The sequence below is a fragment of the Drosophila navojoa genome, chromosome 2, assembly GCF_054131105.1.
Source record: "Drosophila navojoa isolate 15081-1374.11 chromosome 2, UAZ_NAV_1.0, whole genome shotgun sequence".
Classification (NCBI taxonomy): Eukaryota; Metazoa; Arthropoda; class Insecta; order Diptera; family Drosophilidae; genus Drosophila; species Drosophila navojoa.
In genome coordinates, this window is record NC_142890.1 from 6307552 (window position 1) to 6332206 (window position 24655).

The following is a 24655-nucleotide window of genomic DNA, read 5'->3' on the forward strand; positions in this document are numbered from 1 at the left end:
CAAGAAATGAAAGTTGTGTGTATTATAATGTATTTTCATACTACTGTTACTCAGCTGCCCCTTGCCCCTTGCCCCTGCCCCTGCCCCTGCCTCAGCCAGTTGCCCCTCTTCAGCTGGACTCATCTGCCGCAGGGCAGATGGGCAGATGGGCAGGTGGGCGTGTGGTTTATATTTTTTATGTTTTTGCGCGTGTGTGCGCCTTGAAATTACTTTTTCATATTCGTGACTTCATTGTTGTTGTGGCTGGGTGTTTCTATTATTATTATTATTATTGTTATTATGTAACATCAACTGCGATTTGTATCACAATGTGAGGTAATTAAATCAGAACACCAAGTGCAATGGGTCAGTGGGTGTGGCCCAGATCAAACAGTAATCATAATACCCATCCACCACACATAAGCAAAGGGTCAGGTCATAAAGAGTGAAAAGCAATCAAGTGATAAGCACGTTCTGCTGAGGGCAGGTGAAAATCTGCCGCACTTGGCTAACAATTAAATAGGGGAGAAAAAAAAGCGCCGACTGACTTTGCAATTGTGACACATTAGTCAACAATTTGAGCTCAGCAAAAGTGCAAATAAGCGCGCGCTTCAATTGCTCAAGTGAAATGAAAGAGAAATTACACGAAAAGCAAACAAAAACGGATACGAGCACCATCCGTCCGTCCGTCCGTCTATCCGTCCGAGATGTGCGATAAATGATGATGGTCTAGCGAGACGGCGATGGGGCTGGAGTTCGAGATGCATGCATGATGTATGGGTTGCTTGGCCTGCCGTCAGAGTCATCTTCACGCCTTGAGCACGCCGTTTAGCAGAAGAAAAAAAAAAACGAGAGTCAACAATTGCTGGGCTTTATTTTTATTACTTATTTTTTATTTTATTTTTGTTTTTTTGCACTGTCTTCCATTTCCATTTCCATTTCAAGGTGAATGCGTGCTGAGATATGCGACACCCTTAGACACTATCAACTGTCAGGCGGATCTGTGGCTTACGAAATGGCCGACTGAATCACTGTCATTATGCGGCATAGTCGAATGATGAGTGGCCAAGGGGGCGTATGAGTAATTCGTAATGCGTTACCACCATTTAATCAGCTTTCGTTGCAATAAGTGTGTGACGTCAATTGGTGTAACGGTAAAAAAAACAGTGTACAAAACTCTCAAATTGCTCGACAAATACCTGAGCCCACATTTCGTAACCAAAGCCGCATCACAAAACGGGGCGCAGCAGCCGTGCCGCTGGGGAGAAAAGCAACGCAAATCGGTTCATCAGCCATGTTGAAATTTCGATTTTCACCGGTCCGCAATCTCGTCACACATTCAAATGCAAATGAGTTCATCCACACACACACACACACACACACACACACACATGTAGACGTGCACACAATTACACACACCTGCACATCCGTTTACTCTAAATTATGTTGGTCCACGCACTGGACGCCATCAATCTGGCATGTGCCAACATGGCCAACAGTTAAAGCCACGAGCCATAAGCCGTAAGCTTTAAGCCGTGGCCATTCATGCGAAAAGCTGCCGGCCAAGTGTCGAGCGTCATTTTATGAATGAATTTCGCCTTAGCTGGAAAAAGCGTTGCCGCCCGCTCGACAGCTGCCACACGAGCTGCCACACTACTGTGGCTACAGTGTCCAATGGTCAATGGCGAATGGCGCATGGCCAATGGTCAATGCAGTCCAAAGCAAACAGATTGCCAAATGGCTTAACGCTCAACAAGAGGTGGCCATAAATTGTCTGTCTGCAACAGCACATTACATCAGCTATTACACACACACGCGCACACAACACACACACACACTGTCACATTCGTTAGCCGCAACTATTTTTTCGTTTCAGCCTTTCAGTCATTTATCAGAAATAAAGCCATTTTGCAAATGAATTTGTGAGATTATTCTTTATATATATTTAAACTCTGAATTGTTCAATTCATTCATTGTATATGCATAAAATAATTGCCATGCTTAATCTCAGCTAGTTGCTCTGCTCGAATGATTTACCTTTCCAAGTTATTGAGTTATCTTTTCAATTAAATCAAAATCTTTTATTTATTCAATGGCTTTGACTAATTTTCACTTCTTCAAATTTATTGTTTCTTTCGTATCAGTTTCTATGCACAATGAACAACAGCAAATTGTTTGTTTGCATTGTTGCCATTGAGCATATGAATATGTTTTCTATACATTCATTTAATATATGCAAATAGAACTTAATTGAAGCTCGTGTGTAAATGTTTGTAAAAATAGATTTAAAATCATTTCTTTTCCTGTATTACCATTTATTTGATAACTTAGATGCCTTTTTGTGTTTCAAGTATATTGACTTTTGGCATAAGGGGACTTTTAATCTACCTAGGGTCTTCGTAATGGAATGTCCTAGCAGACGCTTTGTTTTACCTTCATTTACTTTCAGCCTAATTCGCTTAAAATTTCTTACTGGAGTTGCATGCATTTGCCATAATATTAATAGTTGGTCAATTATTAGTATTTTGACAAAATCGCAAAATAAAATTGTTAAACAATTTATGTTTATTCAACAATTTTTTAAATTTATTCAATTAATAAATATATATACAAATATACATTTACAAAAAAAAAAAAAAAAAATTAAAAGGAATAAATTAAATGTAAAATTAAGATTCCACCTATAAAAAAATATAAATAAATAAATAAAAAATATGTATATAAAAATAAAATAAAATATAAAAAACATTTCCTGTAATATGTATTTTTTTTTTTAAATTTTATATAATTATAAATAAACTTTTATATACTTATGTATGCATATCTTTGTATTATGAATCAGATACGATACTTAAAATTTTGCTCGCTTGTGATGTATGCACCGCTGACAGTATCTGGGTAGTTAAGCTAGTTATTTATGGATAGGGGCCGGGATAGCATCTTGGCTGCTGATGTACTCTCATCGGTGTTCTCACTTTCATTTCGCTTGGCTTCGTTTCGGACCGCACAGTCATTTGTCAGGCGATGGAACGACGTGGTTCGATGGTGTTTTTTTTTTTTTTTTTTTTTTTTTACAGTTTTTGGCTCTTGCTGTTTCAACAAAGTATTTGAATTAAATTAAAGTTAAAATCTGTTTTTGGACGAGAAAGTTTTTTTTTACATTTAGCTTTTTGTGTTGTTTGGTTAATTTGCATAAGCAACAAAAGCGACTGTTAGAAACGGGGAAAATCTTTGCATTAGTAAACTCTGGCGACTAATTAGAAAAGATTTTCGTTTCAGTTGGCGTCGATGCTTATCGGCGGGGGCAAGAGGCTGTTAAATTAACGGTACCGCTAATGTACCGTGTCTTTGGCCAAATGACAGCTGCTGCCGCTGCGACAGAGGCTGAAGTAGCTATAGGGGCAGCGCACGAATCGCAGGTAAATAGTTTCAGGTGCGATCCAATTGGTATCACAAATTCACATTGTTTGCTGACATCTTTCTTCGGTATTTTGCCAATCAATTGCCACATTGTGCGTATGTGTGTGTGTCTGCGTGTGTGCGTGTGTGCGAAAGTGTGTGCAGAGTGTCCAGACATCAGAAATATTTCAGATCTCTTGTTGGTTTTGCATTAAATTTTTGTGCCGTTTGTTATTGAGGCCTCATGCAAAAAATATTTCTTGCTCGCCATGTAGGTGTGTTTACATAAATATCAAAAACAACAACAACAACCGCAATAATAATAATAATAAATACTGCTACCAGAACAACAACAAGAGTGACCAAAAATATATATGTATTTCAAAAAAGAAGAAGAAGAAGCAGCAGCAAAGCAACAAGAGCGAGGAGCAGCAACAATAGCAGAAGCAAAAATTTAATGAATAAATAACAACAATTTCTCGGAGAAAGTCGTGGTCAGAAGTAAGCCATATACAGCAGCCATAGCCTCGGATACACAATACCAAATAACAGATACAGATACCAAACACACAAAGACACAATTTGCATTCAGATGCCACGCGAAAAAAAAAAACAATAAAAACTCAAATTTTTAACTGAAATCGCGCCCGATGCTGAAGCTGATGATGATGTTTTCATTGCGGAACTATTCAATAATGGAAAGTGAAACGGAAGATGATGCAATAAGGGACTTCACGAAGTTCTGCAAATCATGAACAAATCCGAGCTCAATAGCAACAAAGTATGGTAAGTATTTTATATAAGTGACACTTTTTACTAGAATTTATAATTTTGTATTAAGGATTTTTAGCAATATTTAAATATATTTTTTTGCAATATATAGTCAAAAAGCTAAAAAAACATTTTAAGTTTCAGAATTAAATTAAAAACATATTTAATATTTTCTAGAATATTTCTCTAATTATCCCCCAAGTCTGTACTACGAACCACATTCTACACTCCAAATATATTCATAGTCTTATTAGCGCCTGCCTAGTTTGAATTCTCTCTACAATATGCTACAATAAATTCACCTATTATGATAGCAAAAATATTATTATTTTTCATAGCTAGACACTAAATGAAACAACAATATTTATAATAGTTCAAAAATGATTATTCTTCTTTAGTCAAAGCAAATATGTAAATTATTTTTTGGGTTTTCTAATTGGCTATGGGACAAAGCAGACTCAATCGCCCCCAGCACATCGAACAAAAATATTTGTAGCAAAAACAAAGACAATGTTTATGTGTGCCGACTAAATTGGCTCAAGAGAAACAAATATGCACAAAGCAAGGAATATTTTCATCAAAATCCCATTACGAACCAAAAAAAAAGAAAGAGAAGCACATCAAAGCAACTATACGCCTTATAAATATGTAATTAAAGATGAAAATTTCACAAGCCATAAACTCGGTTAGTAAACTTGAATCTCATTCGCCTTTTACGTTTATTTGAATTGTAAGTAAATTTGCATAATAATCAAAAATTATATATATAAGAGGCAAAAAAAAGAGCAGTCCGACCTGAAGCTGTGACAACAGACGTTCAGCGACGTTCCGTATAAAGAATTTGCGGTATTTGGGTTAAAAATTAATTTACATGTGAAACGGGCAGCTCAGCTCTGCCGCTACAGCTGTTCATCAGCAGGTGGGCTGACCAGCAGGAGGAGGAGGAGGAGGAGGAGCGGAGCGAACTTGTGGCGGAAGGAGGGGGCTCATCATTGAAAAGTGAAATTTGTGGAAGCTGTGACTGAAATGTAGGCTGCGTGACACTTTCAGTTAGCTTGGACGGTTCGGCTCTCGGTCATTTTCCAAGCTCATCGAACGACGATTAATCAGCTAATTTCTTTATGAACTTTCATTTATGCAGCAGCAGTAGCCGCAGCAGCAGCAGCAGTAGCAGAGCAACAGACTGAGGCAGAGACGGAGACAGAGACAGAGACAGAGGCAGAGGCAACAGCCGCATTCAGACACGTTGCTCTCATCTGTTCAGAGACTCGTATATTTTTATTGTCAACTGTGTGCGGCTGGCAGATTATGTGCAATAAAAAATCAAAAGCCGAAATTTAGAAAATCAATTTGGACTTCATTTCACTTGGCGTCGCAACGGAAACTTACATAAAAACGGCAGCAACTACCGCGTAATCATATAAAATATGGACATATGCATATCTATCAACTCGCATCATCATTTGTGTGTGTTTAGAGACAAAATGTTATAAACAAACAAATTCACTTTTTATGAACCTATTTTATAATTTAATTATGCGACGAAGACGCTAAACTGCAGCCGACGCCTGGCCAAAGTCGAACTCGACTCGAAATGCGAACGCGTTAAAAGCCGTTTAAAAGGGAAAGTTAACGGCGCTGCGGCGGCCACAGTCGAAGCCGCTGAGTCTGAGCCACAGCCAGTGCCAAGGTTCGTGGTGCGAGGTAGAGCATGTTGCGCTCTTCAAGATATCCCTGCCGTGAGCTTAACGGGTTTTTCAAGTGCCCCAGCCCGGACCAGACCGGACCGGCTTGGCTCGGCCTGGCTTTAATTGATATTGTGTAACAGAACGCACCGTGGCCAAAATAAATGTAGGTCTCTCTCATGGTAGTCATTTGTTGTTGCCCATGGCAGACAGTTGTTTTTGTTGTTTCTGTTGTTGTTTCTGTTGTTGTTGTTGGTGGTCGTGGTGCTGCTGCCGCTGTTGATCTCCAAAAAGAACCGTTGCGCTGCCAAAATAGAGTGAAAGTTGCCTGGCCAGCCAGCCGGGCCTGTATGCAAATCGAATTAACCAGATTCACCAGAAATCCAAATCCCAGATGAAATCTGTGACGCCGCCCAGAATGCAGCCAAAGCCTTGTTATGGCATGCCGCATGCGCATCTGTTGCAGCCAAAGCAGATAACACATCATCCAACAACTAACTGACAAATTAATGACACAGAGAACAAACAATGAACATGACAAAAAAACAAGAAGCTGCTCAAGTGACCTATGCCGACTACTGGGTGCTCTAGAAAAGTCGAGTTTATTGAAGGAGAGAAGAGATATAGTTGGAAATAGACAATATGATATTACCTCAGGTCTAATTTATGGAGGGATCTCATGATAACAATTAATATATTTAATTTACATTAAATATATAAATATCATAGAAATTATATATGTACTGCTTATATTTAATATATATTTAAATATACATACATAGTCATGAAATGCACTCAATACACGTTTACTCTTTGATCCCTTGAAAATATATTGCTTAGAGACAAAGAGATGAATAACTGAACAATGAGAATGAGCCAAACAGTCAGACAAAGCTGCCTCTTTCCAGTTTTCATATGCAATAGCAGACTTTATGATACCCTCACTATGCCATGCAGCATCTCGCTGTTAGATTTCTCACAGCAGGAGTTTAATTTATGGGTTCAAAAGAAGCTCGTAGACCAATAAATCAGCATTAAGGATGGCCTATACAAATTTATGAATATAAAGTTCAATCAACTGACAATTTGAAAATACCCTGCGAAAGGGTGTTAAGGCAAGCGCAGCTCGAGCTGAAGTGTGGCTGCTGTGAATAGGTTGACTGCTCGCTGCTCGCTGTAGTTGTTGCTGCTGGCAACACAATGCGAGCTGAACTAAAATAAACTTTCACCAATTTCATAAAGCGAAGAGCAGCAGCAACAGCAGCCGCAGCCTCAGCCTCAGCCTCAGCCTCAGCAGTTGAAGTAAACAAGACAAAACCATGTTGCGACAGTGGCAGCAACGAGTGTTAAACAAAGAACCAACTGGCAACGCATGCGGTGGCGGCCAGAGACTGCCCCTGTTCAGAGTGATTGAAAGAGATTCCCCTTGGGTTGCATATAAATTAAATTATAAGTTAAGTCAATTTAAATTAGTTACAGCTAGAAATACAAAACAAATACTGATGCACATTGCACTTGCAGCTCAGCGCTGCCAGGCCCTGTAGGCCAGGCGCTGCGGCTGCTGCTCCTGCTGCTGCTCCTCCACAATGGTTGCGGCACGACGGCGTCGCTTGTGATGATGTCCCTCGCCGGTCACATAGGAGATGCTGTGGCTGCTCTCGTGGCCCTGCTGGGAGGCTGATTTCAGCCCTAGAATGCCGGCCATCATGAGTGCTACCATGGCCACGCCCAGCGCCTTCATGGCCAAGGCTCCGATGCCGCCCAGGCCCAGCACAGCCATCATTTTGCCAAACATCAGTGCCATGGCCAGCAGCAGGCCCTGTCCTTTGTCCTTCTTGCGTGCCTCTGTGTAATCGAAAAGAAGACGAAGATGAAGCAGAATTAACATTGGAATTTATGAGTCCGAGCGGATGACAAAGCATAACTCTGCGTGTTCCATGTCTAGACTTTAGTTTAATGCCTTTTGTTTGCCACATTTGATGGTAAGGATACGAAAGGATCAAGTTACTGACGGGGAATTGAAATAAAGGTGAGCTCAGTTCAAAGTGGGAGAGATAATTTGCGCTTCAGAGGATATAGTTAAAAGGTTTGACAAATCAGTGGCAAAAGTCGAATTGAAGCTATTCTCATCATGATTATATATTGATGATGATTACAAATGATATTTTTAAATGTAGCTTTTCGACTTGAGCTTGGCATAAATATTTTAAGATGACTTTCGAAGTATCACTTTCATATCTTGTCGGGCTATCCTAAAAATAGGATGAATGGACTTGGCATCCATTTATTCCTTTCTTTACTTACGTTTCTCGAAAAGTATAGAAATCAAATGCAATAAGAAATATTTTAATGAAAACTGTTCAATATTAACCGAACTTTCTTCAACTTTAAATCAAACTTCAAATTGCCGCACAGCATAAATATTTATGAATTTTCATCAGAGCAGGGCTTAACTCGACTAGCTGTTATGAATCGGTGTTACTCCGCTCCGCTCCTTCGAATATTTAATAAAACCCCCCTCCCTTCCCCGTGAAGTGGATGGAAGTTAGTTCTTAAGTTCGTAAACACTTTTGCAACTTTTGCGAGAACTTTTTGTGGCACAGTTTTGAGGAAACTGCCGTAAAACTGAATGGCAACAAGTGTCATAATCCTATTAGAAACTTTTCCGACAAATTGAACAGGAAATGCAAATCATTTGCCCCGCTTTACGCACAACTTGCACCACATCACCCACCTGCCGCCGTTGCGCCACTGGGACTGGCCTCGTCCAGCAAATCGGCCAGCTTCAGGTTCAGCTCGTGCGTGCGCAGATACGTGGACAGACTGTCCAGCAGCGTGGCGTCCGCATCCGCGTTGGGGTCTGCTGTCGGCGGCGCCTCCACTTCGTTGGGCAGTGGGACTATCTCCAGGCCACGCACTATCACCAGGGGCTTGTCACTCTTGCTCAGATTGCGCAGCACATTCCGCATGGCGCGCTCGCCGCGGCAGAGCAGCGTGACAGGATCCTTGCTGCAGTTGTCCAGCTGGGCGCTGGCCAGGCACAGCAGGCTGAGCAGGCACAGTGGAGTGGCGTAGCGTGGAGGACACATGTCGCTCGAGTCTCGTTTGGTGTTCAACTGAAGGCCTTGACAATGCCATGGTCATACTTTATAGCCAACTATTCTGAGGCGCTTTCCCAAGGCCAGCGCATTGAAGCGAATTGTCACAATTGAAATGAATCGAAACAGAAGCTGAAAATGGCATAAAACAATAGCTCTGGAAATATACTTAAGTGGCAATGCTTTCTGTTTGCGTTGCGTTTTTCGCGTTTGCATTGCAATTTTCTTCTTCACTGGCCGCTGCAATTTTCAATTTTCAACGGTCAGTTGGCCAGCGAGCTGGTCGTGCGTCGCGCTCTGCTGCGTCCGGCGGCCACTTCACATGGCCCACAGCGGCAGTGGAAAAGTAAAATGAATTCGAAGCACGGCTCCCCACCAGCAAGATCTTAAAATTATACAAATTAGAGCTACTCAAAGTGCTACAGGTTTGTTCCTAGCGCACACCTAGCTATGATTACAAAGTGGCTCACACAATTGTCTACCAACTGGGCCTAAACGGCTCTATTAGCCCGCTGCGATGTGCGTGTCCCCATGCCGGACTAGAAAAGCGAAAGTTAGCTCAAATTTTGATTGCTTTGTCGAATGCTTTAAGCTGGTTAATAGTTGTATTTTTTGTATTTTTGTTTCTCACATAAGGCAAAAACAAATTTGAACCCATGACGACCTCTTTTATACCCTGAGCCTCACGCAACTGCTTAGAACGAGAGTAGGGTAACATGTTGCCACAGCGATGTACGTTAGAGGCAGAATAAGTCTCTTAACAGACCTATCTATCCACTCGTCTATTCCGTCTATATAGGAACTGAGGCAGATCAACTCGGACTTTCATAGAATTATCGGCAGAGATGTGGGGCTTAAAGAGAAAGCTTTTTCCATTTCGATTTTCAGTCTATACTGAAGATAATTAAGACAATATTAATGATAATAATACGATGATCAGATATGAAATCAAATATACATTTTCATTAAATATAGCAATTAGAAACTTCAATGGGCCACCTCAACTCTACTTAGGGTATCTTCTAGCTTAGTCAAGTTTTCCATCCATTAAATGTTGATCTCTTGGCCCTGTACTACCTCAAGCTTCTTCGGATCTATCGCATGCGTTTCATAAGCTGGCTAACACCTTTCGACTATTTTGTAATAGTGCACAATGTATTAATCAAATTGACGTGACTCCAGCCCGCAACGGCTACAATATTCCATCAAAAGAAATCAGCATCATGATGAACGGCATGATCACCATTATTATGATGACGATCGTCAGCAGCATCGAATGATGATCGACGTAGCTATTCACAAAAAGCAATAACTTTCACTCTCGATGTATTAATTTTTATATTTAACATATTGTTGTTCACAAAGCATACACACACACACATGCACACATCTGTGTGTATGCACATGCTTTATATTACGGGAAATTTGAAGCTACTCAAAAAAAAGAAGAAAAAAATTGTATACACATATATTTATTTGTATGTATGTATAGATATATATAGATATGGATTGTATCCGCAATAAAAACAAGTCAAGTCGAAACGTTATTGAACTGCGCTCGAGCCCCGCCGCATGTGAAGTCAACCAAAATTGATCTGAACTCGTTACGTTTGGCTTTTGTTGTTGTTGCTGTTGCTGTTGTTGTTGACGTTGACGGCAATAAAAAGAAAGTATCTACCAGCCACTCATCTACCCAGCAGCAGATCATCGAGGGGCAACAGCAGCAGCAGCAGCAGCACCATTTGTTGTCCAGCGGTGGAACCCGTTGCTCGGCTGCATGGAAAGCGTTCGACGGACCAAAAGTCCGATTCGTTTCATTTGAGTGTGCGACTATTGTGAATTCATTCACAGCACATTGTTATAGATTTAATTGTTGTAATTGTTGTTGTTGCTGCTTAGATCTGTATCGGCAACTTGTTATAATTGATTGTTGTGCACCATCATCATCATCATCATCATCAGTATCAGCATCAGCATCATACTCATTTCTATTAAAGTTTTCGTGGGTCCAGCTTGAATGAGCTGTGCACTGCATCTCCCTCTGATTGAGTGGCACTGCAACTAGTCCATTGCAACGTGGGTGGGTGGGGGCCACGGTGCAGTCAATGGACCATCCATCATGGTGAAACACTCTATTAGAGCGACTGGATGAATCGACAATAATAGTATTGTATGGCTGCAATTGTTATTCTGAACTTCTTTCAGCATTAATCACGCTTCACTTCCTTCAATGAAAAAGTTATCAAAGTGGTTAGCTTGATTTGAAAATACCGTGTATTTGCCTTAATTGAATATCAACTTATCTGAAAGTTGAGCAAAGAAAATATCTATTTTGTTCTGCGGTGCCATTTAATAATCTGCTAATGCTGCTGTATATTTAATCTATACCATTTAAATTTCATATCTTGAATAAGGGTAATGAACCAAACACACTTATATTAATTAAATTCATCTTTAGTTTTATATATAAATATATTTTCTTTGAAATATTGTTTGCTCCAATCAACTAAGTAATCCTTTGCTCTAAAGGAAGTCATCCTACTAAAAATATAAAGTGAGAATTGCCATGGATATTAATATTATTATTATACCGCTATTTTTGGCTCAAGCTTCTACCTCTTTGTTTTAAATTGTTTACAATATTTATTGTTAACAACTTTTTTATGCGCACTTTGAGCAAGGCGCTCTGAGAGTTTTCTCATGATAGCTCTAAAATTTTTAAAGTGCCTGATGAACTATCAAATACTCATTTAACTGTAAGTCCTACAATCAAATATTTTGTTTTATTTATACAAAGCCAATAGAGTATTAGGTAGAGACAGAGTGCATGTTTTCTAAACATTTGAGTTATTAATAATAAATATCTTCGACACAGGGATACCCTTTAAGGAATACGAACTATTAAGCTTTCAGTCTGCAGCTTCAAGGTTTTTTTTTTTTCTTTGTGTTGACTTAGGTTGGGTCCAGCCAACTGACTGTCTTCTTTAATTGTCTGGCATACTTTGATGGCAAAAGGTCGCATTCCGATTGCTCTCGCATTTGTTTTTTTACTTGACTGACTGACTTTAAATTTAATTTTCCAGAAAGTTTGAATCTGTAATAAAAAAAGTCTGGTCAATGTCCTCTTTGCATTCTGAACTTTGATTGTCTAAATCCAGTCTGATTGTTCACTTGCAGCTGATTAAGTTTCTCCCTCTGCATTTATATATGTCTATATATATTTAATCCCTAATTCCAAGCGCATTATTCTAAGTCGTATTGCTTAGTTGCTTAACGAGCAGAGAAGCAAATTGGAAATGGTTTTCATTGGTCTGCTTGTTTTTATAAAAGTTTTCATTTTGCGCGCATGTTTAGCTCTGGCAGACAAAATTCATAGTAAGCGCTTCTTGACTCGGCTGAACTCTGTCTGTTAAATCCGGCCATGTAAACGAAAATCTAAACATAAAGCAACATCCAGCTGCATTCTGATGTTGTGGCCGCCGCAAAGGCTGCCACAAACAAATACACGCCCCACAGTATGCAGTGCTTTGTAATGAAACCACAGTTCGCATTAGATTAACATACCACATTCGGTTTAATTACACATGTCGTGGCCGGAACGCCCATCTGATGGCGGAGCACAAACAGAGACAGAGCCGCCGGCTGGCTCCAACTGCAAAGTAATTCAAGTAATTCAAATTGCAAATTGAATTTGGAGCCGCTGTAGTGGGAGCTAGTGCTGGTGAAATCTAATGAAAATAAGCGAGTCACTTTAATTAGAAAACAATTAGATTAAAATAAATTAAACGAATCGCTGGGCGCAGGCAATCGATCTAGCAGCGGCGAAATATAAACAGCGAGCAGCACCACACGAACGCTCAACATTGGCGAAATTTGTGCCAGAGAAAATAAAACAAATATAACAACAACAGCATAACAGTATTTAGCTGCTCGACTCGCCCCAACGTCTGGCAGACTGCAAACAATTAAAGAAAAGATCAACAATTTTATTGCGAAAAAAGAAATGAAAAAAAACCCATATAAATAAATATTAAAGAAAATAATACAAATACAAATACAAATATATTAAATAAATTTAATTGGCGATTGCCATTTTCTGCTGTTTTTCTTCTTCTTTTTTGCATGTCTCAAGGCCATTCATTCGTTTGTCCCGCCACAGACATGCAACAGTATCGAACCAGAACTTCTCGTTGTTTCACGGCAGCAAAGTCTTTAATAATTGACGCACTATCAAAGCGATGCATTAATTATTCAATTTTCACTTTTGTTTTCGATTTTCGTAAGTCAAGCCTGAGGCCGATGAGAACGCTAAATTGACCTTAAAAAATTGAAAGCTTTGTGTGAACAACAATCAAAAACAGTCGGCGACAAAGAAAACAAGCTACAAACGAACTAATTTGAGGTGTATGCGATTCGGAGATACCTTGTTTAGTTGGTTGACTGCTGAGAGCATTGTGAATGAAGTGAGAAAAGGAAAGACAGTTTCAATTTTTAATATTTTTAAATTTTGTTTTGCCTTTATATTTTAATAAAAAATATATAAATTCTGTATTTATGTCTTGTGCGAAGCCCAATAACCTCTTAACTAATTATACATTTAGTATAACACATTGTTGTAAAAGTATGAAATTAATGAAGAGATTCGCTTCATAAAAATAAAAAATAAAAATAAATAAATAAATAAAGTAAATAAAATCAATAAAATAAATGATGTAAATAAAATAAATTAATAAATTAAAATGATTAATAATATATATAAAATAAATAAAGTAAATAAAAAATAATAAAATTACTATAATAAATAAATAAAATTAAAAATATATATTTAAAGTAAATATAATAAATAAAATAAGAAATAAATAAAAAAATAAATAAAGTAAATAAAAAACTAAAATAAATATAATAAATAAAATAAAAACAATTATTAAAATAAATAAAGTAAATAAAATAGATAAAATAAATAAATATATAAATATATAAAGAAAAATATCCCTTTTGCTTCCCTTGATTATATTCCACTCAAAGCTACTCTCAAGCTATTCACTTCAAAGAATGTGAAGTACACTTAAATATGTACTTCTGAGTCTCTGATTATGAATGTGAGTATATAAAATAAACTTAAGTAAATCCTTAACTCTTCTGTGTAACTTTAAGCTTTTCAATTATGACATTAGACATTGGATATTCTGCTATGCTTTCACAGGTCACATATCCACTCCGTGGTTGGCCATACCCGCTCTGCTATCGTGTTGTACTTCAAACAAATAGAAAATACGCCACATTGCTGTTTTTGACAATCGCCGTTGGCAGCCAAAAACTTTTAAAGTAAATAATTTATTTTTCATATAAATTATGAAACGCAATTTCGTTAAGTGCAATTGAAAAACTTTCACGACTAACTAGCGGCTGCAGCCTGCCCCCGAGCAGCATGTCCTTTGCCCCTGTGGAACACATTAAAGTCAATATTGTTGCAAGAGGTGTGGCTGTGGCCTGATTCCAAGTGGATCCGGTTGCGGTATGTGTTGCAAGTCAAGGATCATTAAACCTAAGGGGCACACATGCCTACACACACACACGCGCACACACACACACACACCTGGTGACACACATGCGCCTATGCACGCGCACAGCTGACACAATAGATTGTCGCAACATGGATTGGCATCGGATTACCACTTTCTGTGCAATGGCAATGCCAACGCCCGCAACAGCATGCCGAACGGCATCACTTTCCCTACCAGAGCATTGGATGACGTGCCGTGCACGGTCACGGCCAGTGGACTGAACTGGACTGGCTGCGATTGGAATGGACTGCGGCTTGCCTGCCTGCCTGCGTGGATATGGTTCCATTTGGGAGCTGATTCGGCAGCCAGTCGCTTTCTTGTCAAACGAAACCAGGGCTAGCTCTTCGCATTACTTGCGCTTTTGTGGCCAGCACGTACGGGGCTTGGCTGGCATTGACCGCGAAGAGGACAATAGTGCGTAGATTGGGTATCAGGTTGCCTCAGGGCGTGCAGCGAGCTGCCGCCAGGGCGGTAAATGGCAACTGACAACGGGTAACCTGTCATTCGTCCATGCCATCTTGGCTTGGCTGCTGCGTCTGGATTATGGCTATTATGTTGCATAGATAAAGCAGCCAATCGTTGTTGGCCAGGTGCAAAATGGTGCCACAGTTTGAAACGGTTGAGGTCTGATTGCCATTGCCAGAGCGTTCAAAATTACAGTGCAGCAAGCGGCAAACGGCAAGCAGAAAACAGCCAGTGGCAAGCGCCAAAAACTGCAGCAATTATATCGAGCAGTCGAGTAGCCTGCGTGACTGTCTAAGTGAATTCGTTATTAGCCAAATGCAAGATGCAGCCCTCTCAGCGCCCCTCGTCGCCCAGTCTGGCCACATGTGCAACAGAATGTAACTGAGCCAGCCGCCGAGCTCTGCCGAGTGCTGATGAGTGCTGCTGAGTGGCTGTGGTTCCAGCGGCTACTTATGAAAAACGAGAGCTAATAGTTCGTTTCACTTTTCTTTTATTATTTAGTATTTATTTATATGTGAGCAATTTTGTTACACTTGTTGACTGCTCCCGACGCCCCGTTCGCGGCGCCGAGGCGTGGTCACACAGTATGCGGCGCTGCGCAGTCAACACCACGCCACGACACCCCACCCCACTACACCCCAGCTGCCTGCCTGCCCCACTGGCCTCCACTGGCTGGCTGGCTGGCTCTGTCTTAATTGTCGGCGCTGGCTTTGTTTGCTTTTACTTTTGCCTGCAAAATTGTTTTGTGCAAATTACTCGCAAATTAATGAGCAGAAAATTAACCACATTAGAGCACTGCCTGGCTAATGTGGTGGGGACCCGAGCAGCTGAGCAGGCTCGCACAACTATGAGCATTTGTCGTGCAGCTATTGCAATTGCCTCTAATTAGCTCAGTCCTTGAACCTTTGACAGTGCCAAACTCTGGCAGAGATCAAAGCCTCACATGCAAACAGATGGCCAAATATGGCGAACAAAACTTGGCAATTGCCATCACTGGCAGCAGCTGCACAGTGGAGCAATCAGCAATCTAAGCGAAAGTAATTTACAATTGATGAGATTTAATAAATATTGGAAATATTTTATACACTGAGCCCTGAACTTTGAAAGTGAGAAGTCAATAGGAAATTCATGTAGCAGAAGGAGGCTTGGCAAACTCCATAGAATATGGAGTCAGGGCGACGAGCTGAGTCGACTTAGCCATGTCCATCCCTCCGTCTGTATATCGAGATCTCAGTAGATATAAAATCTAGCCGAAATATCATCCATTTATTGGAATTGAACTATTATATTAAATTTTAGGAAAATAAATATTTACTTATATATATAGTTGCTTAAAAGAAGCCCCTTTGAGTTTAAATTAGTGATCAGTATTTTAAGTAATTTTAATTAATTTTGGAAAATATGTTATTTATTTAATGTAATTTTTTAATTATAGTTATTATTATTTTATTTGTATTACTAAATCAATTATTGTTATTATTATAATTTATTTATTTGTATTACTAAATTAATTATTGTCATTATTTTTACTATTTTTGTTTAATTAAATTTGATTGTTATTATTTTATTTTTAATTCAATTTTTTTTTTTTTTTTTTCAACCAAAATATATTATTATTTACCCTGAATAATTTGTTGTGCGCTTTTTCGGTTTTGTGCCACTGTGCATGGCATGTCTAGCTGCTGCAATTGGTGGTGCCGCCCGCTGAGCGATGGCCGTCACTCAGCTGCTTGTCTTGAAATCAAAACTGTAGCAAAGTGGTTCACAGCATAATATGCCTAGGCATAGCAGAGATGCCGACGCCAACGTCGCTGGTCCGTGGATGCTGCTGCTGCTGCTGCTGCTGCTGCTGATGTTGCTGCTGCTGCTGATGTTGCTGCTGCAATGGCTGTGGCAAACAATAAAACTGAGTTGCATGCAACAGCAAGTAATTAGTGTTTATATCGGCGTGTTGCAACGCGCTGCAGCAGCTGCCAACTACTCGGAAGAATATCCATATGAAGGATACGCCGCGTACTCGCGCTCGTTCTCGTCCTCGTCCTAATCCTGTTTAGTGTTTCTCTATATATTTGAGTGCTGTGCTGTGCTGGCCAACTGCTGGATTAGATAAAGACCGTTGCATCGATAAATAGACGCAAAATAATGTTGCACTACATCGCTGCCAGCTGCGCGTTGGTGGCGCTTCTGTGCGCGACGCCAACCTCGGCGGCAATCCACAAGCGTAGCGGAGCCCGTGCTGCCAATACGGTGGCCACTGAGCCGGAGGCGACGCCCACGCACAAGCCGAGTGCAGAGAATACGGATCTGCTGGATAAGCTGAGCTGGAAGTGCGCCAACAATGCCAGCTGCCTGCACGGCGTGGCCAATGGCATCATGTCCTCGTATCGCCGTGGCGAGACGATTAAGCTGGGTCTCTTCGATCTGGTCAAGCTGCCGCCGCTGGACGAGGCGCACAAGCACAAGTGGGGCACCGGGCGCGGCATGTCCAGCTTCATGGACTTCATCAGCGGCAATGCCATACGTGTGCCCGTGGGTCCGATGGTGTTCAGTGTGCAGCGGGCCGAGGATGACAGCGACTACATTGAGGTGGCGCTGCTGAAGAAGGCGTCGAGTGGCACAGGTAATGGTCCTTGGTGCGCCTGATTGATCTGTACCTAATTGGCAGCTGGTGCGGTCACTTAACTCCGATTGGCATCCGATAACATATGCTGCCCAATTGGAGTACATTTCGTTCGGCGTATTCGGGATTAGTTGTTATGCAGCCCACATCCATCAGCCAGTTGGCCCAGGGCGACAGACAGACTGGTTCGTACCTTCGGGCAGCATTTGTCAAATGCCTAACCTTGGCAGGACCTCTGGCGTATATAAATGGCCCCGCGGCCAGAAGGCCTGCTGCTCCAGCAGCCATTATTTATATTCATTAGGTGTGATGCTCGTCGAAACATCAATCATATCAGAACGCTCCAATTCAATCCAGTCCGAACTACTATTATCCCACACACACACACACAAACACACACTCACACAGACGCACATCGTGCTACATTAAAGCCATAAAGCTTAAAACGTGTCCTGCTTCCATAAATTTGTACAGGACGCCTGCAAGGCAACGGCGGCGGTGGCGGCGGACTGCTCGGCGGTGGCGGAGGCGGCGGACTGCTCGGTGGCGGCGGCGGCGGTGGCGGTGGCCTGCTGGGCGGTGGCGACGAAGGCGGCGGTGGCCTGCTCGGTGGACGTCGCCGACACCAGCATCAGGACAAGAAGCAATTCCAAATGTATATACCCATGTATCTGGCCGCCACAACCTTTGGCTGGACGATGGTGGCTGCCAAGGCGGTGGGTTTGCTGACCCTCAAGGCTCTAATCCTGTCGAAAATTGCCTTTGTCGTCGCAGCCATTGTGCTGATCAAGAAACTAATGGACAATGCCAGTGAAAAGTGAGTCGACAGCATCATAATCATCAGCAACTGCCCCAGAGCATAAACCCAATCTCCATTTTCAGAATGATGTACCAGTTCCCGGAGCACACGCCCTACATGATGCCCTACGGCATGGACTACCCCATGCACTCACCCGACATCTCGCCAGAGATGTTCCCCAGTGCCCTGCATCAACTGGCTGTCGCCGGCGGTGGCCAGATGCCGCATCCAGGCCATCCCGGCCTGGAGAGCATGGCCGCTGAGAGCCACTTGCAGTCGCAGGTCTCCAGCGATGGCAGCAACAACACCAATCCGCTGGCCGCCCTCGGCGCGTATGGCGGCCTGGGGCACAAGATCAAACGTGAGGACTCTTGGATGGCGAAGAGTAAGTGCATTCTGTGCGGCGTCATAAAACAGCCTTACCCTTGTTTCAGATAGCCAAGCCCCTGTGGCCTCTGCGCTCTGGTAGATCGCCAGGCCAACGCCTCTGGCACACTTCTGGCCAGATCGATGCCAGCACGCTCGCCGTGGCCGCAGCCGTGGCCGAGGCGAGCGTTGAGGCAGACGATGAAGAGGATGGGGATGATTTCTGAGTAGTGTGTATATATTTTAGCTTTTGCTTTCGCACGGTTGGGCTGTTTTGGTAATACACTATATGAGTACTATGGGAGCAGATAAATAAGCACTGCACTTTTATTGTATAAGGGAGTTACTTTGTGCGAGGTTTCGAAATCCTAATGACTTTCAAATCATATGTGCCTAGCTTTATATGCACTGAGATTGCAGGCTTAAGAGATAATGAATAAGTCAGGAATTCCATTGGTCTATGAAGAAATCTATCAAGAAATCTTGTAGAGAGAAATGCAAGCATTCGATGCATTTCTTTATTGATGATTTGATTGATTTATATGCTGGTATAGCGAAAATAAGTTTTTAACTAGACTGATCCAATTAATTAGTTTGGCAAATTTAGCTGCCAACTACTAAACACGGGAATGAAAACTAAAAAATGTAAGAAGGCAAATGGAATGAGATGAGAAATACGTTTTTATTGGTTAGCATTCATCAAATTTAATGATTTATTTCAAATTGGTTTCATAATACTAGTTTTAGCAATACTTTGTTTATTTATATTTAGTTAGCATATACATCATAGGAGTCGTCTCCCTTTCCTTTTTTCTTTTTATAAGGACGATAACAAGCTCAGAATGCATAGATTAAAGGAGACAGTAGTTAAGCGGTGTAATTATCACAGATAAAGCTGAATAGGATATTCAATCAATTTGAAGTCGATAGCCGATACAGTAGGCTTTCATGTCCGTGCTGGCATCCTGAGACTTCTCCTACGCCACAGCGAAATCTAACAGATCTTTGAGTTGGAGTATCTAACAGTCTAGCATCTCGTGGCGTTGTTTTTATATACAACACATTTTATATAAAATTATTATAGAATGTTGGAACGTTTGAGATCTCGTACAAACATCTATTCAATCAATGTCGCTTATCACAAAGGTACAGCTTAAACTTTTTCCATACAACACTTCTTATTAATATAGCTGTTACAGTGAATAATACAGGCCCATTTCATATTACATCGGAGTAGCAACCGTCACAGATTGACAGCATATGAAACTGAAAACGGAAAATCCACTCACTAATTTCCAAGAATACCTTTGACGAACGTACTCTGTGCTGCAGGAAGCTAATTGCATCTGCGTAGAGAACATTTGACGCCAATTTGGGGCTGCGATATTGCGTGGGTTCACACAACTTGTTGCTCGTTCATTCAGTTGGCACAATATTGGAATATGCACTGCCTATTGCTTATTAGATTGCAAATTTGTAAGCGGACAGGCAGTGCACACAGAGCGGAGCACGTTCCAAAGTTTTCTAATAAGTCGTATCCACTGTTTGCACAAAGTTTCGGTTTAAGCCAAACAAAGTGGGGCTAAAGTCAATGCTGCCAGCATTTTGTTTCCACTTAATTCAACAAAGCCGCAATTAAAAGAGACACACACATAGACTATCTCTCTCTCTATCTCACACATACGCACTCGGAACTCTCTCTGGACATATATTAAATCGCTGCATACTTTGCGGCTGCACGTAAAGCAAGCACACAAGCGGGCTATCAAGAGTAGAGTGGAAAGAAAGTTTTGGCTAGTGATTGCAAACTTATTTCGTACTTCGATGAAGAATTTATGAAAACAAGTAGAAAGTGTTTGGGCAGTGAGCGTTGGTACTGATTGGTGTATTCGTTGCAGCCACGCAGTCCCGACGACCCCTCATCTACAACTACGTGCAGCCGCAGTTGCCCTTTTACCGCCCGTAGGGGCTGGGCTTAGGCCGATTCGTGCAGCTCTTGGGCCCTACCGCAACCAAAGACCGTGAGAGGACAGTGTGGAGGAGAAGGTGAGGAGGTTCTGCTGCCATAACAAATGAACATCTGATGCCCGGCAAACGAGGAGTGCTCTAAGCTGCTTAATTAACATAATTAACTTACTTATTTATTGCTATTTATGTTGTATTTCTCAAATCGTTTATAGTTTAGAGTTAGGTCTAACACACACACACGCACACACGTAGTTGAAAATACCTGAAACTAGCAATCAAAAATGCTACAAAAACTAAAAAAAAAAAAAAAAACAAATAAAACGAGTTCTAATTAATAAAAATGAAGAGCGAAAATTGTCTCGAAAATTTATTTAATATGTATTTTATTTAACGTTGAATATTGAATTAACATATTTAAATAAATAAATATATGTAAATGTAAATATAAATAAATAAAGTACAAGTAGAGTGAAAGAAAGTAAAGTTCACGCAATTAAAGCGTAATTAAAAAGAAATTACAAAGTGAAGTAAGACAGAACGTGGGAGCGAGATAGCATCATGAAAAGAGAAAACGTGATTACAACTATAATGAGAAAAGCGCGGCCCCCACTTTATAAATGCAACATTAATGAAAAGCTTCGCATTATTTGGTAGTGCAATTATTTGTTTCTTAATTGTGTTTTCTTGTTGTTGTTGTTGTTGCTTAACATTCTCTTATTGCGCCACCTTGGCGGGCTGCTGCGCACTGTAGGCCATCTCCTGCGCCTCCTGGGCCATAATGTGCGCCGGCACCTGGGCCAGGCCCTCCACGAAGCCATCGAGAGCGCGCGCCCACCCAGAGCTGTAGCTGTCATGATGCGACGGCACCTCCACGATGGTCTTCTTCTGCGAGAGCAGTTTCTTCAGGGATATGATCACTGCCAGCAGCAGCGCTATTTTGGATACAATCAGCGCCTTGCCCGCGAGCAGGAACAGACCTTTCAGCAGGATGGCGCCCACCATGCCCGTCTTGGCCGCCATCATCATTAGGACGGGGCCCATGTTCTTCATTTTGCCGCGGCCCTCCTCCAGCGCCTCGATGGGGCGCACCGAGACGCCAACGTTGAGGCTGCCCTTGGGCCCGCTGCTCATCACAAAGTCCGCATTGTCCGAGAACTTGTAGCGCAGTGTGCGGGAGCGTACGAAGCGCCACAGCTTGTTGGCTATCAGCAGGCCGTAGGACTCCTCGTCCGAGTCCATGGCGCGGGCCAGCAGCAGCTCATCCTCGCTGTCGTCTGGCACGTCGGGCACAGCTCTATGCGGAGCACAAGCGAATTGAGAGAGCTGTAGAGCTGTAGAGAGCTCGCTGCTACGACACTCACCTGTTGCGCGAGACCCGGAAGTTCTCGCTCAAATCAATGCTCGACTTCTTAAATAGGCGGTCCAGAAAGATGACCGTCTTGAGCATACTGCACGAGTGGTTGTCGTTCTGGATGCACTTCTCGTTCAGCTTAATCATGGCCTGCTCCTCCTCCTTGCCAACATAGTCGCCGGTTATCTGGAAAGGAGCATTAATGGCATTAGCCAACGGCTACAACTCAGCAGCAGCAGCTGCTGCTGCTGCCGGCCGATAAAAATATCCAAGCAATAATTATTTGACCCATTTCTTGGTCGAGTGCAAACAAAGGTTTGACATTAATGGGCTGCAGTCCTGGGGGCATGTTTGGAAATTGATAAGATTTTTGGGACCGAACGCATGGGCTATCGGCTCAAGCCAGGATATTCGCCAGGATAGTCGCAATGCCTGGACTTAGCAGCGATTTTTCACTCTCTTATCGCTGGCAGCTGCTCTACTTCCCTTGCGTTTGCTCTTAGCAAGTGCAAAACTTGCCTTGACCTTACCGAGTTGTCACTTCCGTTCTGGGTGGGCGTGGCACGTGCTGTGGCAAGGACAAGCGCCATGCCCAGCAGCGTGTAGAAAGTAAATGTTTGCATCTTGTTGTAATTGCTGTCGCTGTTGCTTAGTTAGCTTCTTTGTTATCTTTATTTGTCTCTGTTATTTCACTGTACACAATGCTCGACTGTGTGTTTCATAAATGTCCTTGGTACGCGCTCACACACACTCACACACACACTTATATATACACGCACGCACAGCACTTGGCGGAAGCGTCTACGCTTGGCTCGAATGTCACGTCGACTGTTCAGCGGTTACTGTTGACATCGTCGTCTTATAAGAAAACCTAATGCGAATTTTCCGCCAGCGATTTCGATTTTATATGAAAAGCGGCCAAAAGCGACGCAAACACAATGCAGGCCGCAGCCAGCGTCGGCGTCGGCGTCGACGTTTGTTTTTGCAGCGTCAAACTAGTCGCAGGCTAAGTGTAAGTGCTGTCTATGTGTGCGCGTGTGTGTGTATATTTCTGTCAAAAGCTGCAAATGGCACTGGGACTTGTTTAGCCAGTTCAAGGAAATTCTAAGCGGGCGCTGTCTATGGCCCCAAGTCAAGCCAAGCACTGAGTCGGCCAATTGACTTTGCTTACGTTCTGCAGCTGCTTTTGCTGACTTTGTTTTTGTTTTCTTTCGTTGGCTCTGCCAAAACAATGCGACTGAAAGTAAACAACAGACCCAATTCCCAACAACAAACAGGCCAATTTTCCCACAGACCCTCGGCAGTGCTGTGGTCGGGGACTCTGTGGCATGTTGCATGGTAGCGTGAAAACAATTTAGTTTGCATCAATTAAGCCACACGTGATCGGGGCTTTGGCCACAGATCTGTATGTGCTCATAACTCAAAGGGAAAGTCGAGCTAAGACGGCTCAGATTAATATGCCAAGCAACGGCCACATCCTGCGACAGGTGCGCATTATCAAGTTCAAGTTCACAGCTCATGCAACAACTTAAGGTGGGGCACAATTGGTAGGCTTAGTGGCCGACTGTTAAGGGTTCGTGCTTGGCCCACTAATTGAATCAATTTGGCCATCATACGCTAGCTGAATTAATGCACACACTGCAAATCGGCCGACAAGCAGCAGCAGCAGCAGCAACAAATCAAAGAGAGCTGCGAGGCGGCCTAAGTAGGCTAACATGAGCCACAAAACGGCCGCTCCACAAAATGTGGCACGCCACGACGAAAGTGGTTGGCAGTGGGGCGCAGAAACCGCTACACGATCTGGCCATAAACCGTTGAGCTGCTGCTGCTGCTGCTGCGTGGTCCCAAATCAAACCGCACCAAAATCAAAAACATTGCGTCCGTCTGAGTCAGTTGGCCCCACCTCCTGCTCCTTGCCTGCTCCACCTGGCTGCCGTCGGCCCCTGGCAGAGTCATAACAATTTCTCAAGTGCTGCTGCCGCTTTCTATCGAAAAATGTGGTCCACTCGCCTGAACTGACGCTGTCGTCGACGAAACGCCAGTGTTGTCACCAGTCGCCAGGCGGCGAGCACAGACGCCGCTGGCCGAGCAGGAGTGGGGGGCGAGTGTGGACAGCTTTGCGGTTTTGGCATTGACTTTGAACTGCCAACGCCATGGTCAAGACCACGCCAAGCGAGGTTTCATTCAGAAAAAGCTCAAGCTGGCACTTAATTTGATACAAATGAAAACAATTCATAAAAGCGCTGCATAGCTAGGAATACCTGTCTTACCTGCCAACTAAAGACTACCTTTAAGTCGTCGCACAATAGTATTTAAATATATTTTTTCTAGCTCGCTGTAAGCATAAGTTGCAGAGCAAACGGAAAACGCTTTGAGTTGTTGCCATTTTAATGGCATCAATTAGGCCACACCACACAGTCCAGAGTACACAAATCGCCCGAAGCTGCAGCCGTTGCACTTGTTTGACCAATTAGTAATTGTTTTTTTTTCTTAATGTAAATTGCAATTTATACTGGAGTGAATTATTCATGCTGAATGTGTAAGCTGGAATGTTTCAAATTGAATACCTAGAGAAATATTAAAACTGTTT

The 24655-nt window shown here is 42.2% G+C and overlaps 3 protein-coding genes across 3 annotated transcripts; 1 reads left to right on the forward strand and 2 right to left on the reverse strand.

The window, feature by feature from the left end:
* Nucleotides 1-6635: 6635 nt before the first annotated feature.
* Osi5 (Osiris 5) lies at nucleotides 6636-9512 on the reverse strand. Its single transcript, XM_089256443.1, has 2 exons — nucleotides 8569-9512; nucleotides 6636-7679 (listed from the first exon to the last, which is right to left on the reverse strand). Exons 1-2 carry the CDS (start codon nucleotides 8921-8923, stop codon nucleotides 7357-7359), a joined length of 678 nt encoding a protein of 225 aa, XP_089112569.1. The 5' UTR covers nucleotides 8924-9512; the 3' UTR covers nucleotides 6636-7356.
* Nucleotides 9513-16875: 7363 nt separating this feature from the next.
* Osi4 (Osiris 4) lies at nucleotides 16876-21082 on the forward strand. The gene is made up of 4 exons (XM_018113467.3): nucleotides 16876-17581; nucleotides 18056-18398; nucleotides 18464-18765; nucleotides 20645-21082. Exons 1-4 carry the CDS (start codon nucleotides 17104-17106, stop codon nucleotides 20710-20712), a joined length of 1191 nt encoding a protein of 396 aa, XP_017968956.1. The 5' UTR covers nucleotides 16876-17103; the 3' UTR covers nucleotides 20713-21082.
* Nucleotides 21083-21388: 306 nt separating this feature from the next.
* Nucleotides 21389-22952, reverse strand: Osi3 (Osiris 3). The gene is made up of 3 exons (XM_018113466.3): nucleotides 22596-22952; nucleotides 22076-22251; nucleotides 21389-22008 (listed from the first exon to the last, which is right to left on the reverse strand). Exons 1-3 carry the CDS (start codon nucleotides 22686-22688, stop codon nucleotides 21429-21431), a joined length of 849 nt encoding a protein of 282 aa, XP_017968955.1. The 5' UTR covers nucleotides 22689-22952; the 3' UTR covers nucleotides 21389-21428.
* Nucleotides 22953-24655: the final 1703 nt, after the last annotated feature.

Excerpts from the sequence above, each read along its gene's own strand:
- Osi5 (XM_089256443.1), bottom strand. The coding sequence starts at position 8,923 with ATGTGTCCTCCACGCTACGCCACTCCACTGTGCCTGCTCAGCCTGCTG. Across the intron at positions 7,680-8,568 it reads CAGTGGCGCAACGGCGGCAG|AGGCACGCAAGAAGGACAAA; the intron begins GTGGGTGATGTG and ends TCGATTACACAG.
- Osi4 (XM_018113467.3), top strand. The coding sequence starts at position 17,104 with ATGTTGCACTACATCGCTGCCAGCTGCGCGTTGGTGGCGCTTCTGTGC. Across the intron at positions 17,582-18,055 it reads GAAGGCGTCGAGTGGCACAG|GACGCCTGCAAGGCAACGGC; the intron begins GTAATGGTCCTT and ends AAATTTGTACAG. Across the intron at positions 18,399-18,463 it reads ATGGACAATGCCAGTGAAAA|AATGATGTACCAGTTCCCGG; the intron begins GTGAGTCGACAG and ends CTCCATTTTCAG.
- Osi3 (XM_018113466.3), bottom strand. The coding sequence starts at position 22,688 with ATGCAAACATTTACTTTCTACACGCTGCTGGGCATGGCGCTTGTCCTT. Across the intron at positions 22,252-22,595 it reads AGAACGGAAGTGACAACTCG|ATAACCGGCGACTATGTTGG; the intron begins GTAAGGTCAAGG and ends GCTCCTTTCCAG. Across the intron at positions 22,009-22,075 it reads TTCCGGGTCTCGCGCAACAG|AGCTGTGCCCGACGTGCCAG; the intron begins GTGAGTGTCGTA and ends TGCTCCGCATAG.